This window comes from Mustela nigripes, chromosome 14 (assembly GCF_022355385.1).
Source record: "Mustela nigripes isolate SB6536 chromosome 14, MUSNIG.SB6536, whole genome shotgun sequence".
In the NCBI taxonomy this organism is placed as follows: Eukaryota; Metazoa; Chordata; class Mammalia; order Carnivora; family Mustelidae; genus Mustela; species Mustela nigripes.
The window spans coordinates 25,595,526-25,614,145 of NC_081570.1; the positions used below are offsets into that span (position 1 = coordinate 25,595,526).

Here is an 18,620-nt window from a genome sequence, read left to right on the forward strand (position 1 = left end):
AAACATAGTGGCCTTGATCCCAACACACTTTGAGAGGAGATAGAGGCACATGTGGTAACTGGCTCATTTTTTGAATCCAGGCATGCAGAATACATTGACAGAGGCATTTACCCCAGCTGAAACTGCAGCATAGGGACTTTAAGATGGATAGGAGGGAAGTGTGATTAGCAGCTGGGGTCATCTGGCTTCCGATGGAGGCACCTGTTCTGACCATGAGGACTGGTCCTCACTCTGGGGCCGGGATGGGGTGGGTGGGGACGTGCAAACTCTCCAGTGCCATCCAGACTGCCCCGAACTTGTTCCCTGGGACTCCTGAACCCTAGAACAATGTCTTTCCACCTGCTAACTGAGGAGTCCACACCCTTTCCTGAAAGCCCAGCCACCTTCCAAGTTCCCCCCACCCCACCTCCAGGTTCTGCATATTGCGATCCAGCCACTCAGACTGAATGGTTCCAAGGCAGACTGATGGCAGAGGCATTTGCTTACAGTCAGCAGTCTTTAGGAGAGTTGATCATATGTCAACCAAAAGAAAAATCACCCCCAGGCTGTAAGCATGGATTGATAACTGAGATGCTGTGTTGGGAGGGCCCGAATCCATCTCCTTAAGAGAAGAGGTGCATGTTCTGTGTTCTGGAACATTCTGGGAAGGCCAAGTAGTCAGAGCTGGGGACAGCAAGCTGGACTCTGGGGCCTGGGAAGGCCCTGGGATGCAGAGGGCTTTGTGCGAGTTCTGCGTGTGACAGTTGAGCCCTGCCCAGAGCGTGAGACTTTTCCTACTACCTCCTTCTCCAGGAAGGACACCTGGCTAGCTCTCTGTGGGATGGGGCTGCCGGCTTGGAGGTCGTCCTGTCCCACCCACCCTCCCCACTACGAGTGTGCATGTGTGTGTGTGTGTGTGTGTGTGTGTGTATCTATGTATAGATGTGTGAGCAAAGGTGTGCCAAAGGACGTTTTATAGATGTAGGTGTGTTAGAGAAAATGTGGGTGTCGGGACATCCGAGTGTGTCTCTGTGTGTGTATCTCTGTGTATCCATCTTGTGTGCATCGTTGTGCACATGTAAGTGAGGCAGAGGAACAACAGGCAAGAATGTGTGTGTGTCTGTCTTCTGTCTGTGTACACAGACATTAAAAGAGGGAGCTTTGGAGTTGAGTGAGTGGCAGGCCTGTTCAAGGCAATGGGAGGTGTGTGAGAGATGGCAGGTGTGTGGGTCTCTGGGGAAAAGGCTATTATTAGTGGGTACTGTTATTTCAGCACACTGGCTGGGGGCTAAACTTGGCAACCACAGAAACTCTTGGAAGAGACTCCAGGGACATGTTTTGCTAAAAATGTCATTTTCTTCTAAATTGGCTCAGGCTAGAGCACTCTTTCCTTCGCTGGGATGGTGCTAGGAGGGCAGGCCCTGTCCTATCCAGACTTAGCCACAAGACCACTGGCCTGCAGTGGAGGCACGAGCTGGAGGGATCCAATCCATTTCCAACAGGTGACACCGGGCACAGGTCCTCTGATCCAGCTGCGCCGGGAACAATCTGAGGTCCTTGCTGAGTGTCCGGCGCTCTTTCCCAGCCAAGCTCCATGGAGACCTGCAAAGCCTTCAGGCTGGGAAAGGAGTGGAAAACACTACTTCAGCCAGACATTGCCTTAAAAACAAACAAACCCACATAAATACGATTTCGCCCATAGTTAATTTTGATTGAAGAATGAGTCCCTTTGCTCGAAAGGAAATCTAGGTGAAAAAAAATCACTGCTGTGGAGGGTCCTGGGATGGTCCAGCCAGCATCCCACACCAGGGGACCGCTCTGTCTGTCTGCAGAGGGACCTGGGCCTGGCCCCAACAGCACGCACCGTGTGGACATGCACTTGCTGTGTCTCTCTGATGCCTGCCCCTGCCATGCCATCTCCCTGTACTCCTGGATGGAAGGCCTCCTGGAAGGCCCACTTCCTTCTGGAAACCCTCTGACCCTCTCTCTCTGAGAGAAGCCGTCTCAGCCACCCTCAGCCACCCTCTTCTCCCACTGTGTCCCTCTGTCACCTCACAGTTCCCATCTGCCTTGTCCTGGAGCTATTTCTGGGTCTGTCTCTCTCTCTCTCCCTCCTTGTTGTGAGCTCCTGCAGGCCTGAGTCTGGCTCTGACTCATCGGTGTCCTCAGTACTCAGGTCAGGGCCTAGTGCTGACAAACGGGCTGGATCACCCGTGAGCACCAAAGCAGGAGTAGAGTCCACGGTGAGGGGCCGGACCTCAGCTAGGCCACGTGTTCTATAGAAGCTGCGCATCTTCCCTACGGAGCCAGGCGGCGGGGCTGAAGGCAGCTCCGTATCCCAAGCTTGACACTGTGGATGAATAGAGGGAAGGGGGAAACAAAAGAGGCAGAGAAGGAAGAAAAAAGGTAGGAAGGAGAGAAAGCAGAGAAAAGGGGAGGGAGGAGAGAGAGAGAGAGAAGAAAAGGAAGGTAATTGGAAGGATGGAAGTTTGGATGGAAGGAAGAGAGGATGGACGGATGGACAGATCCACGTTTGCACGCATGAGTGGGGAAGGCTGTGATGGGCAGCGGTCCATGAAGGCTTCAGGGAAGAGACTGTGACTGGCTTGGGCTGGAAGGGAGACCCCAAAACGGTTTGAGCCACAGGTGTGTGCTAGGGAGGACCTGCCACTTGGTCCACAAGAAAGTGCTCCCCGCGTCCAGCCCGTGGCCAACCAGATCCATTGACTCAGTTTCCCCTCCCCTGCCATAGAATGGAACTCTGGCATCAAGGAGCCGACCAAGGGTCGAGAGAGCCTCTTTCTCAGTCAGTGGCCCCAGAGCCGGAAGGACACCTGCGGTGAAGAGGGGTGCAGTGACCCAGTGGGCTCTGTGACCACGGCCCTACCAGCCAAGAAGCCTGCGTGGCCGGCTGAGAAGAACCTGCTCTATGAGTTTCTTGGGGCCACCAAAACCCCAAGCATGCAGCTAAAGCTTCGCAGCAAAGTGGAGGTGGACGGGCTGGAGTTGAAACGTAAGCTGGCCCTGCGCGGGGAGGGGCTGGAGAAGAAGGGGATTCCAGACACTCTTTTTTTTTTTTTTTTTTAAGATTTTATTTATTTATTTGACAGACAGAGATCACAAGTAGGCAGAGAGGCAGGCAGAGAGAGAGGAAGGGAAGCAGGCTCCCCGCTGAACAGAATGCCCGGTGCGGGGCTCGATCCCAGGACCCTGGGATCATGACCTGAGCCGAAGGCAGAGGCTTTAACCCACTGAGCCACCCCAGCGCCCCTTCCAGACACTCTCATAGCCCCGTGATGGCTCCGCCACCAAATGGCTGCCTCATCCAAGGGCCAGTCACTGGCTTTCTCTGGGCGTCTGTTTTTAAACTCATAGAATGGGAGAATGACTCTCTCCCATGTCCCTTATCAGTACTACCACTGCTAGAGGAATGCAGGTGAATTTTAGGGTCTCAGGGGGCCACCAGGGGTCAGTTTGAATACAGCCCTGAGCCCACATACCTCTATGCCCTCAAGTTGTTCAAGCCAAGGAAAAATCCATGCTTCAGATGATTCCTACACTGAGGTTATCCATGTCCCTCCTTTCTCTCCCTACATCTATCTCCGTCAAACCTCCTTTCCCCCAAAAGGTGTTCCTAAGGGGAAGTTGAGGCTCCATCTTTGACTCTAGAAGCCCACAGGACAGATGGGGAGAATCAAGGATTCATATCCTAGAACAACCCAACCAGATCTCATCCATCCAGACTAATCTGGGGTCATACCATGTCAGTTATCTATAACCTGGGTAAGGTCCTCAGTGTGGCCAAGTGTATGTCCTCAGGGGGTGCTACTTTAATAATTTGGTTAGTATGAATTCCAATGGCATAGCAATTGTTGGTATAAAACTGGATTTTTGTAAAGCACTGAGAAGCATTTAGTTTTCTACATGGGTAAACTATGGCCCTAGCAACCTGGTGTATTGTTTTCTCTTGATAAACCACCTCCTTTACTAGCGAATGGTGGAGAAAGAGCTCTAAGCCAGACCATGCTGGGATTCGCACCTCTTCCAAATCGGCCAGGTGTGTGCGAATGACGTTTTCCCATAGTTGGAAAGTCCCCCACACTTTGAGGAACCCTCTTGGAGCTTAAAGGACCTGACATCTGAGAACGTGAACCCCGGGGTGGCTCTGGTGCTGCGGGTGTGTTGGCCTCCTCCTTCCGCAGTCCCTGAGACACTCTCCTTCTCCTGTGATTCACAGTTAACCCACCTGTGACGGTGGCCGACAAGAGCAACCTCAAGTACACAGGGAATGTTTTCACCCCACGCTTTGCTACCGCCTTGACCTCAGCCACCCTGAACCAGCCACTCTGGCTCAACCTGAACTACCCGCCTCCTCCTGTGTTCACGAATCACTCTACCTTCCCACAGTATCAGGTGAGTATCAGGTGAGTGAGAGGGTCCCTCACCTCTGCTTTGCTAGTGTTAACCTGTGAAGTGCTGGGGCTCCCAGCACGGGATGAGGGCATAGTCCTTGTTTCCTATCCACCTGCTGTGACTTCCTTTAGAGTTGGATGATGTGTGTCCTAGAGTACTTGGGACAGTCCCAGCTTTGGTCTTTTGTCCCAACATAATTATTCTAATCACCCCCTTTTCACTCCCAAGTGTTCTGGGGTGGATGCCAATCTACATGACCGCCTTATTTAAAGGACATCTGAGTAGTCTTAGCTTGTACCAGCTCCCGTGGCCTGGCACGCATTCACGGTCTGGGGCTCCTAACCTAAAGGGAGTTCGTGACCAGACACAAAGGGACGGTGAAACGCAAGGAGCATGGCTTCTGGAAATTTTCCTCAGGGAACTTATTTATGCAGGAAAATGTAGTTTCTTTAATCTGTCTATTAAGTCAATCTCCCTTCAGAGCTGCCGCCCACTGGACAGAAGGAGGAAAAAAAATCAAATCAATGTCCACTGTGGTTTAAACCTTAGTTCAATTCAGCAGCTTCAACAGTCCCTTTAGGTTGTGCTCAGTTTCTCCAGGAAAGGTGCTCAGCATCTAAGATTTCTTGGTCTACTGGCCTCTGCCCCAGCCTCTCCAGAATGGCATGTAGGTGTATGTGCAGGATACACCAACTTGTACACTCAGATCCTTGGGGGCTTGCTGCCCTGGGCTGGCCCAGGAAAGCATGGAGAAGGCACAAAGAGAAGACAATACACATGCAAATTATCTCACCCAGTCTCTGTGTCCCTTCCCTCACTCCTTGGATCCCTGTGTCATCTCCTTTACAACAGAGCGGCAAGCCTTGGGCTTAGGTGTCCCCTGTGCAGAAGGCAGATCTTCTCTACCCCACATAGAGCCTCTCTGAGCTGGACCACCAGACTCAGCCCCAGAAGCTTAAATAGAAGCTCACAGAGTTCAGCGAAGTGTCTGTCTTTCTCTCTGATATTTTGTTTTCAAGCCTGTTTGTTTGTTTGTTTGCTAAAGAGGACAAGTGCCCACCCCCTCCCCCTGCAGGATGGAGAACCTCAAGCTGGGGCTGCCATGAAGCGTGATGGAGGGGGAGGCTAGCGTGAGTCAGTCCTGTATCTGTCTTGTCCTTTCTTAGGTCTTGAGAAAACTGCCCTGTTCGTGCCCTCATCTGTCCTCAGACCTCTTCTCCAGTGCTCCCCAACCTGGCGTTTCTGTGTTTGCTCCTTCACTCTTCAGTCCTTTACTTACCTACTCAGCGACCTGTTCTTTTTTATTTATGTTTACTCGTTCATTGAAGTAATTTAAAAGCCTTGGCTCCACCCTAACCACCGGCTGGGCATCGGCCAGGCGAGGGCGTTCCTAGATGACTGCGATGCCCAGAGTCCAGCACAGGTCAGGCACAATTCGCAGACCAGCACTATGACTTGCCCCTCAACCGGGGAAGAGAAGCAACCGCATCATTTTATACATTGTAAACTAAGTGCACTTGGGGCTCAGCATATAAAGCAGGTGCACGCTGGCTCACATTATAGAGCGGCTAAGAGCTCCTTGCTATGTCCATTGTCTCTGGCTTGGTTTTTTGGAGGGAGTGAGATTCGAATGTATTATCTGAGCATGAAGGCCCTTTGTTTTCAGAGATGCTGGTGTCTGCAGCTCATGGCTGCCTCTAAGGCTTCCTAGCCTTGGCTGGAGAAACTGACCCTCCCAGGTAGCGAGGGAGAGCAGGGCCATTTACCTTCTCACAGCTTCTCAGGATTTCATAATGCTGTCCAGCTTCAAGACGGCTCATCAAGGGGCCTGACATAATAAAAGGAAGGCAGGTTCTGGAACTGGAAGACTTGGCGTTTCAAGAAATCTGCTGTTTTCAAGCTGGGTGGCTCTGGGCAAGCTCAAGTTAGCTAAATGCTCTGAGCCTTGGTCTCCTCACTTGTGAAATGGGCTCGTAGCAATTAGCAGCAGCGATGGTGGCGGTGGCATGGACTCCGTTGTAAGGTTAATTGAGTCCACGGGTGAGAAAGGGCTTTGAAAAGTCTAAGGTATGATACAGATGTTGGTTTTTATTATTATTCAGCCCTGATTTTCGTAGGAAACAGGGTCAGGGAGCTCCACAGACCTTGAGGAGACAGAGAGGAGAAACAGGGAACGGTCTATCCTCGTCTCTTCTCCTGCGTGGTGTTAGGAATAAAGATGAGGTCCCAAATCCAATTTACTCAGAGCTCCACTGTGGAGCGATGCAGAGCCATGGAAGACTAAGTCCGCAGCACTAAGGAGCTCTGGAGGCTCCTAGCCTGCTTCTTGGCATAAAGGAACTCTGTTCCCAGTTAAGGAGGGAAGGTAGAAAGGGGCCGTGACCTCAAGCAAAGAAGAATGAATGTTTATTTACCCTTGCTTGTGATTTTACAGAATTGCAGAATTGCAATTTGAACAACTAGAAATGTCCTGAAGGTCAGAGAGTGTGCCGCTCATACTGATGCGTGTGGTCCTGACTCCCGCAAACCCATCCAGGATGGAGCAGGGATGGGCGGCTCTTTGTCTTGCATGGGCCCCAGGGGCAGCCCAGCCCAGGTGTAGGGAGGACGGTGGCCCTGGGGAGTTGGCTGTGCACGCAGAGCCCAGGCTGACCAGGAGGGAGATGGGCACGTGGAACCTGGTCTCAGAGCTCGCCGTGCACCAGAACAGCTGCAGGAAACCTGCCTGTCTGTCTGACTATTCGGGTTTAAGCCCTGGTTGGGGGGGGCGGGGGGCGGGCGCAGAGACCAGGCTGTGGTCATGGTGGTGAGCAGGGTTGCCCGGGGGCCGCAGGGCTTGCAGAGAAGGGGAACTGGTGCTCTGGCCGCAGGTAAAGGGGCTGGTGGCAGTGGGAGCAGCCTGACCACGGCCTGTGTCAGTCACCTGGGAGCAGAGAGCCAGGGCAGTCTCTGAAGGTTGTGTACACTCGGGGACCTGGACGATGGGCCCCATGTCAGCTCATGGGTGCTGAAGAAGTCATCAAGGGCACAGTGTCAGCCATCAACACTTTGATAATTGGCACAAGCTGGCCCAGGATGTGGGCACCATCTTGGGGTTTGGAATCTTCTGGAAAGACATACTGGCCTGAGGGCTGCTTTGAGCTGTGTCTTAGGAGATAACTCTGAATTGTCAGGTAGAGGCAGTCTGAGCCTGGAGGGACTATGATCTGACCCCACCCACTATAGCCAACTCTGTGTGTGTGCGTGTGTGTGTGTGTGTGTGTGTGTGTGTGTGTACACATGGGCGCCCAGGGCCGCCCCAGATGAAGTTCTGAATAAAGGTTCTACTTCCCATTCGGCTGAACTGGCCCGACCGTCTCTTCAAGGTGGGAGAGCAGTGAGCGATGCTGAAAATACCGAACATTCACAGAACCCTTGCTATGCGCTGGGCACAGTTCTACGCTGTTGGAGGCACTAACTCATTTATCTTCCTGCCGGTCCTCGTCATAAGGAGCAGACACGGGTGAATGTGTGGGTGTGCAGACACACATCTGCAGAGACCCAGCCTAATATTCCCGAAACGCACAGCGGTGGACACGAGTGGAAGCACCTGTGTCGACGTGCCGAAACAAACATGGAGGCAAACCAGCACACGCACACACGCAGAGGCTCATTGATGCCTCACGTCTTGGGGCAGGACTGCAGTCTGGGGAAAGGCACTTAGAAAAAGGGTATAGATAACAACAGAGATAATTTGGCTACCTTCACAGGCTCTACCTGTTTGAACACGTGTAATTTTATGGACAAGCGAAAAGAGGCTCAGAGACGTGAAGTGACTTTCCCAAGGTTACACAGCCACCAAGGGGGCGGATCTGGGATTCAAGAGACCATCAGATCCCTCTCCCCTTAAACACTCCCCCGAAAGGCTATGAAGCCTGCTCAGCAGGGGCTTCCTGTGTGGTGTGAGCTGTGCCTGCTCAGCCTGGTGAGGGGTCGATGGAGGGGTCTGGCTAGCAGTGCGGTGGGTTGGACTCGAGCAAGCTGGCAATCCAGGCATTGTGAGCGGGAAGCTGGGCCAAGTGGCTGCCGCTCTCTGGTGGGGAGCCCTTTGCCCCCACTGCGCTGAGCCTCCCCCTTTTCCCCGCAGGGCCTGTACCCGCAGCGAGCAGCTAGGATGCCCTATCAGCAGACCCTGCCTCCCCAGCTGGGCTGTTACTCCCGACAGGTGAGCACACAACCTCCTCACCTCTTTCCCAGCGCCATGAAGGCCTTCAGGTCAGAAGGACATCTGTTTCGTCGTCTTGGTCCAGCAGGTCACTAGCCAGATTTACTGGCCCGCCCTTGGCCCCCGAGAACAGACACGAAGGCCAGCGTGCACTTGGAAACAAGCCTGTGTCCCTAAGTGGTAGATGCTGGTGCTTCCAGGGCCCTCGCTGCATCCCAGCCCTTCTCCAAGGGGCTTTATCTGCATGAACTTCACAGCCACCCTGTGGAATAGGTTAGAGATGAGGAAACCGAGGCACAGAGAGATTAAGTAATGTGTGCAAGGTCATAAAGTTAACATAGTAGTTAGCTTTTGCTGTGGCTTCAGACAGCCCTGATACCCAGAGACTTTCAACAATAAATACTTATTTTTCCTTCACAGGTCTGTGGGTGGGTTGAGCTGGGCTGGGATTGGGTTCAAGCCCATTTCACGGGTCTCCCTTTGGGGACCAGGCTGAAGACAGAGTAGCTTTTGCTCCTGCCTCGGGTGGGTGACTGGAGAGCTGGTGAGGTGAGCAGCAACACCCACTGCTTCTGGAAGCATCAGCTTGGAGCTAGCACATGGCAGTGTGCACCTGCCTTCGGTTGGTCAAAGAAAACCACATGGTTTTGCCCAGCATCGTTGGGGCCAAGGACTCCTCTCCCTCTGGGTCAGTTTGTTAGTTAAAATAGAAGACATCGAGTTAAATGGTGAGTAAAGTTTTGGTATAAGGAAGCCCCCAATATTGTATGGGTCCTTGTTATATGGAAAAAATGATTTGCTGTTTATCTGAAATTCACACCTAACTGGATGTCTTTTCTGTTTGTTTGTTTGCTAAATCTGGCACCCCCCACTTCCACGGGTAAGCCAGGAGAGGATATCTGCTTGAAAATTACACGAGGACAGAATCGGGGTCTGACCTTGGGCAGCCTAACTTCAGAGTCCATGCTGCCAATGACCATGGCTTGTTGCCTCTTGTACACACATACACAAAAACACAGAATCAGAATAAAGCCGCAGAGACAGACACACACATACAGAGACACAAAGGAAGACGTAGGTCTATGCTTGCCACTAAGCGGCACAGATGTGTATTCAGAGACAGTGAAAGTCTTGGGGCAGATATGGGGGTTGAGGGGAGAGGCTGACACTGCACTGCGTCTCCAGGCAGGTCTTGCCCCTGCTCACACACAGGTGGACAGAAGCCACGCTCAGACTCACACCCCTACGCCTCTTTTCTCCCCTCAGGGAGCAAACTGTACCTCTGACCTGAAGTATGTTGGAATGTTCCAGAGGGTAGAGAAGAGCCCACAGGTACAGGTTACTTTATTAAGTGAGCTGGAGCTACTTTTCTAATAGTAGGGGCTGTGTGGTGTCAAGAAAAATAGAGACGAGAGACAGCCTGGCTCCCAGGGTCTCCCCAGTTACCCCATTTCACAAACAACAATATGTCCCCCTAGCTCCAGAGGCAGCATGTTGAGACAACCTTACATTTGTGCGTGTATCTGAAAAAAGTAATATAAGAACATGGTACAAAATTAAAAAATGAAAATTCTCAGAGGCAGCTGCTGTTGCTGGTTCCTTGACCAGCAGGAACAGGTCCTGTTGCTGTTGCGGTACCCTTCCAGGGACATCCGTTTATACCAACCTTTTGTACAGATGTGGCTTTCTGGGCACACTATTCTGTCATTGCTTTTGCCAGCAAAGTATATCCCGGACATAGTTCCAGAGGGGCATTTTTTATGGTGTCTACCAGTTACACGGAGTTAAGGACACATCCCTCCAGAAGCCTTGTGCAAGCTCCAGGACCTGCTTCTCTTTCCTGTCAATCCCCTCCCAGACCCAGAACTCTGCCAGCCCCCCCATTTTCTGCCATTTCTGTGTCTGTCCTGGGAGGTACCTTCCTGGGTTCTCTCTGTGAGGTCTTGGCTCTTTTGGACCTTTAGCTCATCATCTTGGGGTTTGGGGGCCCACATCCAGCATCATCAGGTCCTACCTGTCCCCTGGGGGAGACATGAGGAGGGCCCAGAGGAAGGGACTTGGGCTTCTGAAGGGAACAGGTGTTGAGGTGCGGTTCAGGGCACGGGTACCAGTCTCACATCTTGGGGGTTCCGACCGCAACTCAGACACTTGGAGCACGCACTATGCAAGGTCAACTTCTCTGAACCTCATTTCTTCATCTCTAGAGTGGAAAGACCTGTGGTCCTGCCTCACAAGCTATTTAGAGTTTAAATGAGAGCATCCATAGGAAGGGACTGGTCTGCCCCGAGCCTTTGTGTTTTTTGGTTTTTGTTTTTTAATTAGATAAGAACATGCAGGGTGAGAGAAGGCTGTCAGTGTGCTGAATCCCTCAGAAGCTTGGACCCCAGACTCTGGCTTTTAAAGAGGAATCCCAGAACTTTCCCCAGTTTTGTTGGAAACTCCCTTCAGCATCCAGGAGGATGGATGTCAGCTCCATACACGAGAGGGTTTTCTGACATTTGGAGCTGTCAGTAGTAGAATACAGTGCCTGAGATGTAATGAGCTCTCCATCATTTAGGGTATGCCCTTTCTCCTAGACTCACACTGTACAATACTGCAACCACTAGCTACATGTGGCTATTTACATTTGAATCGAGTAAAATGTATAATTCAGTTCCTCTGGTTCACAGTAGCCACAGCTCAAGTGGTCAACCAGTAGACTTGTGGGCCTGGCGGCTGCCGTACCAGGCCAGGCAGACAGAATATTCCTATCACCTGGCACAGGCATTTCCACTGAGCTGGGCTGTCTTGGACTTGGAGTCTGTTGAGATCCTGAGGTAGAAGCCAGGGATATAGAAATCTCAACAGCCTTTTTTTTTTTTTTTTTTTAAGATAGTAAAAGACTTAAAAATGCTATGCACCAGTTTGCACTTTGTTATGCACCAGTCTCTGCTTTTATCAACCAACTCAATCTCCATAGAGTGAAGGGAATGTTTGCCCATTCTATAGATGATGAAACTGAGGCCCAGACAAATTAAGCATCTTGCCATTCAGATAGGAATCTGAGTCTTGGGCTTTTGCCATCCCAACAGGGTGCCTTATAGACACCTACAGTGACTAAGGGGCACAGGGGCTGAGGCGGGGGGGGGGGGGGCCAGGGTTGGGGTTGGGGTTAGAGCCAGGAACTGGAGGTTTGGAAGCAGTGGGCTCTGCGGGACCCAGCCCCTCTCTCGTCTCTGACCTGCAGGTGACACCATACAATCCACAGCAGATGGGACAGCAGATTTTCCGCTCTTCCTACACTCCCCTGCTGAGCTACATTCCCTTCGTCCAGCCCAACTATCCGTACCCCCAGCGGACACCTCCGAAGCTGTCCACCAATCCCCGAGACCCTTCCCCCATGGCAGGAGATGGGCCGCAATACCTCGTCCCCCAGGCATACGGGTGAGTCCTCAGCTCACACTATAAGTCCACCCTGGGCCCCGAAGTCTGCCGGGAGGGCAGGGGAGAGGAGCATGCCGGGTGGGCCTCACGGGTGCATTCTCTGTGCGTACGTTCTGTGGCTGAGGGGAGGGAGGAGACCTGTGCCGGTCAGAGGCTCTGTGGGTCCTGGAGAGACCTGGTATGGAGGTGAGGCTGGCCCAGGATTTGCTGGGCCCCTGGTGTAGGCCCACGATGGGGCCGGGGCCCCACAGACTGGCTGCAGAAACTAGGCACACTAGTTGGCCGTGGACAGCAGGTACACTCTCTAGCAGGTGGCAGGTGACGGAGCATGACCCATCTGCTTTTGCCCGTTTGATTGGTTTACAACAGGACACGGCTGAGTAATCTTCTTACAGCTCTCTCCCCCGGCCCCCCTTACTGCACCCTGAGCTCCTTCCCAAGCTAATCTCTCCAATATCCCATTGACTTTGTAACAGGCCCTGCGGTAGGGGCTTCCCGGGCTTATCACGGCTGCTCATGTTTTCCCACCAAAGGGCCCCAAACAGCAGAGGACAGGGACTTCGCAGCAAGCAGCCAACACACACTCAGCATTTTAGCTGAAAATTCCACACAAATTTTACATGCTGGTCAGCCATAAATTAATGTTCCTTGTCTCGATAGAAGGGCACACAGTTGCTCATTCCCACCCACCCAATCTTCAACTCGTATTCAGGCTCCGAGAGGCAGGCCGCGTCCCTCCTGAAGACCTGAGCCTCACACACCCTGGGGAAGCTGTGCCCCAGTTTGAGGTACTGAGCTGATAGGGTGAGGGACAAATCCCCCAGCCTGACGTGGATTCCCTTCCTGTCCACCTCCCCGTCACAGACCCTCCGTGTGACGTCACCTAGGTCTCCCCAAACTCTCATCTTCTCAGTGTTTCCCCTGAATGCCTTGTAAGAGGATTACATGTTAGAAAAAGGTTTCCAGAGTCGGATCTGTTTGGGCAAAGCTGTGAGAAACAAAGATAAACAGGTTTCTTAACCATTGGCATTCTCAAGACTCTTGAATTTCTCAAGGTTCATAGAAGACGTTCACGGGGGTGGTCGATAGTGTTATTTGAACATGAAATCCATGACTCCTTTTCTTTCCTTTTTTTTTTCCTTTTCTTCGCTCCCCCTCCTTCCTTCTTTCTTTTCTCCTTCCCCCTCTTTTCTTCCCTTTTCCTGTGCAGGTTATCAAGGTGCATTTCCTCCAACCCTCCCAGAAAGCTCTGTGTTAGTTCATGTGGTTAATATGAATGTAGCTTGAGGGCATCCACAGATGCTTAGGACGCGGTCCTTCCCTTCAGAGACTGAGAGGGGATGAGACGTGGGCACAACCTGGTTCTGGGAGAAAGAATAGAGACGAGAGACAGCCTGGCTCCCAGGATCTCCCCTAGTCACCCCATCCCACAAACAGCAATACGTCCCCGTCTCCCTAGCTCCAGAGCGAGCATGGTCCAAGGACAGAGGGAGCACTCCTGCTGGGTGGTGTGCTTTGCATGACGGGGAGGTTTCAGGGAGCAGCAGCTGGAGGAGGGTCCATCCCTCAGATGGGAAAGTGTGCAGCACGCTTAAGGCCTGGGGAACAAAGGCGTCTGCTTGAAGTATTCGATTTATCCCCAAAAAAGGTGGAAAATAGGATTAGAAAGGGAGGTTGGGCTTGGATATTAAAGACAGACTGGTAGGCCTGGGATCCCATGCAGATGGGTGCAGTCTGGAGTGCACGGATGGGCTGGAGGGGAGGAAATGGGAGGCAAGACAGGGTCTATAGCAGAGGTTCTCGCCTCCCTTGGGGGTGCGACTATACGAGACAGCAGTGGAATCAAGACCTGTCCCCAACAAGTCCCATTCCACACTATGACACCGGGCCCGAGGGAGGCGAGACTGCAGAAGCCAGAACTGGTTGTGCCGGGGAGGGGGTGTGGCCGCAAGTCTCATCAGTCAGCAAGTGCGAAGCACTGTTGGGGAGCTGAAGAGCGGAGGGTCCACACCTGTCTCTGGCTGCCTGCAGAGGGTCAGGGAGAGGAAAAACGTGGCAAGGGGCTGAGAAAGGAGCTGTCTGGGGAGTGGGAGAGAGCCTGGGGTCTGCCTGAGACCAAGTGGGCACAGGAGGTCAGTGACATATAGGAGAAGTGTTCAGCAGGATGGGTTAGTGGCCCAAGAGGTTGAGAAGGTCAGGAAATCAGAAAAGTGAGGCAAGGGGGTGGTTTTAGGTCCATGTCCCCCCAAAGGATGATTTGTTCTAGGCAGCTTTTCCTGGAGGGAAGGAACAAGGCAAAGAACTTCCTTCTCTCATTCCAGGGAAAGAAATACACAGTAAGGAAATAAACAACCACACACATGTCAGGTGTGGGGGGTAAGGGAGTGAGAGAATGAAGGGATGTCTCCTGAGCTGAGATATGAATGAAATGAGACGACAGATTTGGGTGAGGAGCACTCTCGGCAGTGTCCCCAAGGTGTGGAATGTAGCCAGAGCACGGTGAGTAGGAGAGGGAGTGGGTGGAATTGAAATCAGAGAGGAAGCAGGGCCAAACTAGATAGGACCTGGTGGGCATGGTGAGGAGTTTTTTCTTTTAAGCACAGTGGGGAGCTATTATAGATTTTACACTGCTGAGGACATGTTCTAATTCTCTGTCTAAAGAAGGTGACGTTGGCCGATGTACAGAGCCTGGACCACAGGGCAAGAGCTGATGCAGGGACGCAGGATAGGAGCCCTGACAGCTATGGGATAAAGAGGTGCTGGTGGGGGCCCCCCCGGGGGGGGGGACAATCAGCTGAGTATCCAACTCTTGGTTTCAGCTCAGGCCTCAGGTCCTGATCTCAGGGTGGTGGGATTGAGCCCTGTGTTGAGTTTTGCATTAGGCTCCCTGTTTGGTGCAGAGTCTGCTTGTCCCTCTCCCTCCCCCTTTGCCCCTCTCTTTCTGCTCCTCCCCCTACTTCTCCCTAAAATAAACAAGTAAATAAAGAGGTGCTGGCGGTGTAGATGAGGGCAGAGACTGTGGGAAGGAGATAAGTGAAAAAATCTGGAGTATTTATTTTCTTGGTCAAATTGATAGGACTTGATGGCGGGAAAGAGAGAAAAGTCAAGCATGATTCTTCAGTGTTTTATTTGAACAAGTGGAAATGCCAAAATACTAAGGTCAAGGGCACCTAGGGACTCAGTTGGTTAAGAGTCTGCCTTCAGCTCAAGTCATGATCCTGGAGTCTAGGGTTTGAGGCCCGAGTCGGGCTCCCTGCTTGGTGCAGAGTCTGCTTCCCCCTCTGCCTCTAATCCTGCTTGTGCTCGCTCCTGCTCACTCTCTCAAATAAATAAAATCTTTAAAATAAAAAAATAAACAAAATACTAAGGTCAAGATGACTAGCGAAGGGTCTGTTGATGGGGTTTGGTTTTAGATATGCGAAGTTGGAGATGCCCATTAAACATATGAGTGGGGTTGCTGCTAGGCAGGTGGATATGTGAGTCTGGGGCTCAGAGGAGAGGCTGGGGCTGGCAATGTACATTTGGGAGTCTTTAGCATATAGATGATATTTAAAGGCATGGGATGGAATGAGATGGCCCAGGGATCATGTGTGCATGGAGAACAGATGAGGACCAAAGACTGAGCCCTGGGGTTCCTACATGTAGGGAGCTTGGGGAAATGTGGGGGACCCAGCAGAGGATCCAAGAGGGAGTGTTAGTGAGGTGAGAGAAGAAATAGGCGACTGTGGGGAGGGATCACAGAGTGATGTGGGCACCGCTGGCTGGGACCCAGTGAGTATGGAGTATGGCAGTGGTGTCCAGGGTTCCCAGTTCTGTGGGTGGAAGAGGTCTAGCAGAAGCTGCACTGGGCAGGAAGCATGCAAGGGCACTGAGGGTGAGTGTAGCCTTGGAGACGAGAAGGATCAGGAGCAAAGAACAAACCAAGAAACTAAACTAAATGAAGAGGGAGAGGAAGGAGCCTGTGGCTGTCAGGGAAGGGGGTCCCAAGCCCTCCCCTCCCTCTGTCAAATCAATTGTGTACATTCATGGGGCAGGATAATCATGCAGTTTATCTTCCAAACAATGACAAGTTTGAGAGTGGAAAGGAGCACAAATAATAATCACCCCATAAATGCCAATGTAGAAACTGTTGCTGGCAAACCAGGACAGTTTGCCATGCTGAAGTGAGTTCCAGATTTTCCTCTTCCTCCAGGAAGCATTCCTTGATAACTCTAGTCCATGGAGTTGCCTCTCCTCCTGGCCTTCTAGTGGACATCCTGTCTAGACCATTCCTGAACCCATCAGGAATTCCCAACCTGAATGGCCTAGATGCATGGGGCATGGCAATCAGCCAGATATGAGGTGTGTCCTGAGTTTTGGTAATAATTATCAAAAATTATTAAATGCTGAAGTATGGGTTCCGGTTTTTATTTTGTAAATCAGACCCGAATCCAGGGTATTCCTGTATTAACATGACTTTCAATCAGTTCTTTTCCAATATGAGTTCCAGAAGAGAAAAGAGATGGGATTATAGCCAGGATACTTGTTTACAAGGCACCTGCCTTGTGCCACATCCTGAGCTGGGCCCTGGGCATAAAGCGGCAAACAGTCCAGATAATGTTCCTGCTCTCCTGGAATTTATTTAATGAGAAGGGAATCAAACCAACCCAAAGCCTAGCTTTCCCATGCTACTTACAGTGAGCGACAGATACCATACCGGCTGAGGCATTCCAAATTAATGCGGTGGTTTCCCTCCCCCACCCCCTCCCGTTTTTGTTTCATTAATTCATGGGAGGGTGTGGTGAATGTGAAATCTTCTGTAATATGCATCTGCCCAGCTGAAAAGGGGCTGAGAATCCCTGGATTAGACGAAATCTAGCCATTTGCCCTGTTGCGATTTGTACTGAGCTCTGTTCCCATTCATTCAAAACATCCTAGCAGATGGGTGAAGAAATTGCTGTAGGATCCCAGAAGTGTGAGTAAATGATTCCATCTGGAGAGGTCAGGGAAGAGGTCACAGAGGAGATGGCTTTTGAACTCTCTTTTGAAGTATGAACAGCAGTGGTGTTAGGGGTAAAAAGCAGAAGTGTACACATTTCTATGCTTAGAAGATGAGGCTCAAATGCTCTCAGCTTTTTGTTCCTTGAGGATCTAAGCAAAGTTCCAGTCATGCAGTGATGTCTCAATGCTTATTCCTTGCACTGGCATTTATTTATTTATTTATTTATTTATTTATTTATTTATTAAAGATCTTATTTATTTACTTGACAGAGAGAGATCACAAGTAGGCAGAGAGGCAGGCAGAGAGAGAGAGGAGAGGCAGGCAGAGAGAGAGAGAGGAGAAAGCAGGCTCCCTGCGGAGCAGAGAGCCCGATGTGGGACTCGATCTCAGGACCCTGAGATCATGACCTGAGCCGAAGGCCGTGGCTTAACCCACTGAGCCACCCAGGCACCCTGCACTGGTATTTAAATGGGGAACCTGACTTAGCTGATAAGGGGAGAGGGAGCCCTGGAATTGTCTAAACTCTGGGATCTCACACTGGGACATGGCCCTGAGTTCTGTGATGTTGTGAAATTCCTGAAGGGCATACCTGGCCTTCCTGGGCAGGTAGAATGGCTTTAGGCCCATAAGTAAGGGGCTCAGATCCAGAGAGGCTCCCTGCTGTGTGGTCCTGGAGATGGAGAGAACACTGGGCCTGTAGAGGCAGTCTCTACAGGCTGCCAAGGGCTCCTTTTCCTAAGGAAGTGACAGAAGAAGCTCTTTATTGTCCTCCAATTGTATCATTTTAATATCTTATTTTTCCAGAACCAAATCTTTTTTTTATTATGCTAAAGCATTTAGCCTCCATGCCTGTCATGCTCTTTCTAGTTTGTGACAGCCACAAAATTAACATAGTACTTTCCCTAATATCTCTGCTAACATCAGGAGTTCCATCACAACGTCTGTCTTCTTTCTCTTCCAGGTTTGGCTCGACGGCTGGCGGGCCCGTGATGAACAGCCCATATTTTTCCTCCAGTGGGAATGGCATAAATTTTTAGATGATCTTCTCCCCTCCCTCCTCCTACCTTAGCCCTTGGGTGAGGGCTAAGTGCTCTGGAACTCTGGATTCTGTAATAACGTGGCCTGAGGTTTGGAAAGCCAAGGTTCCAACCAGGTCACAGGCAGAAAACAGCAAGACCAGACTCAACTATTGACCAACTCTCTCACACACACAGGCCCTCTCACATACACCACATGCTGCACACCTCACACGCACCTCCCTCATAGACATACTCACCTGCTCAACCACATATGCACCTGTAGTTAGCTGACATGAGTGATGTTTGTTTTTGTTGTTGGTAAAGTAGAAGTAAGACACTTAATTTTAGAAAGTTTGTATTTTATGATAAAAGTGTGAGCTGCTTGAAATGGAGTGTGCCTGCTTATTTTTGTCATGCTCTGTGTCATCTTCACTGCTCATTTCCCCCATGCATGAGACACAACATTGTGTCTTATGTTGACGGGAGACAACAGGCTGTAGTCCTCAAGCACTGCTGCATAAATACGGGACCCTAGGGGTCATAAATGTAAGGGCTAACCTCTTTTTTGTGACCTGCTCACTTCTCAGCATTCCAGTTCCTA

General features: G+C 51.2%; 1 protein-coding gene across 1 annotated transcript in view; it reads left to right on the forward strand.

Annotated features, from left to right (window-relative positions):
- The window catches only part of C14H1orf94 (chromosome 14 C1orf94 homolog), a 38,744-nt gene extending 20,707 nt beyond the window's left edge, over nucleotides 1-18,037 (forward strand). Inside the window, exons 3-7 of the mRNA XM_059376499.1 lie at nucleotides 2,732-2,992; nucleotides 4,217-4,392; nucleotides 8,519-8,596; nucleotides 11,823-12,019; nucleotides 17,962-18,037. Coding sequence (XP_059232482.1) covers nucleotides 2,732-2,992; nucleotides 4,217-4,392; nucleotides 8,519-8,596; nucleotides 11,823-12,019; nucleotides 17,962-18,037 — 788 coding nt within the window. The remainder of the gene's footprint in view (nucleotides 1-2,731; nucleotides 2,993-4,216; nucleotides 4,393-8,518; nucleotides 8,597-11,822; nucleotides 12,020-17,961) is intronic.
- Nucleotides 18,038-18,620: the final 583 nt, after the last annotated feature.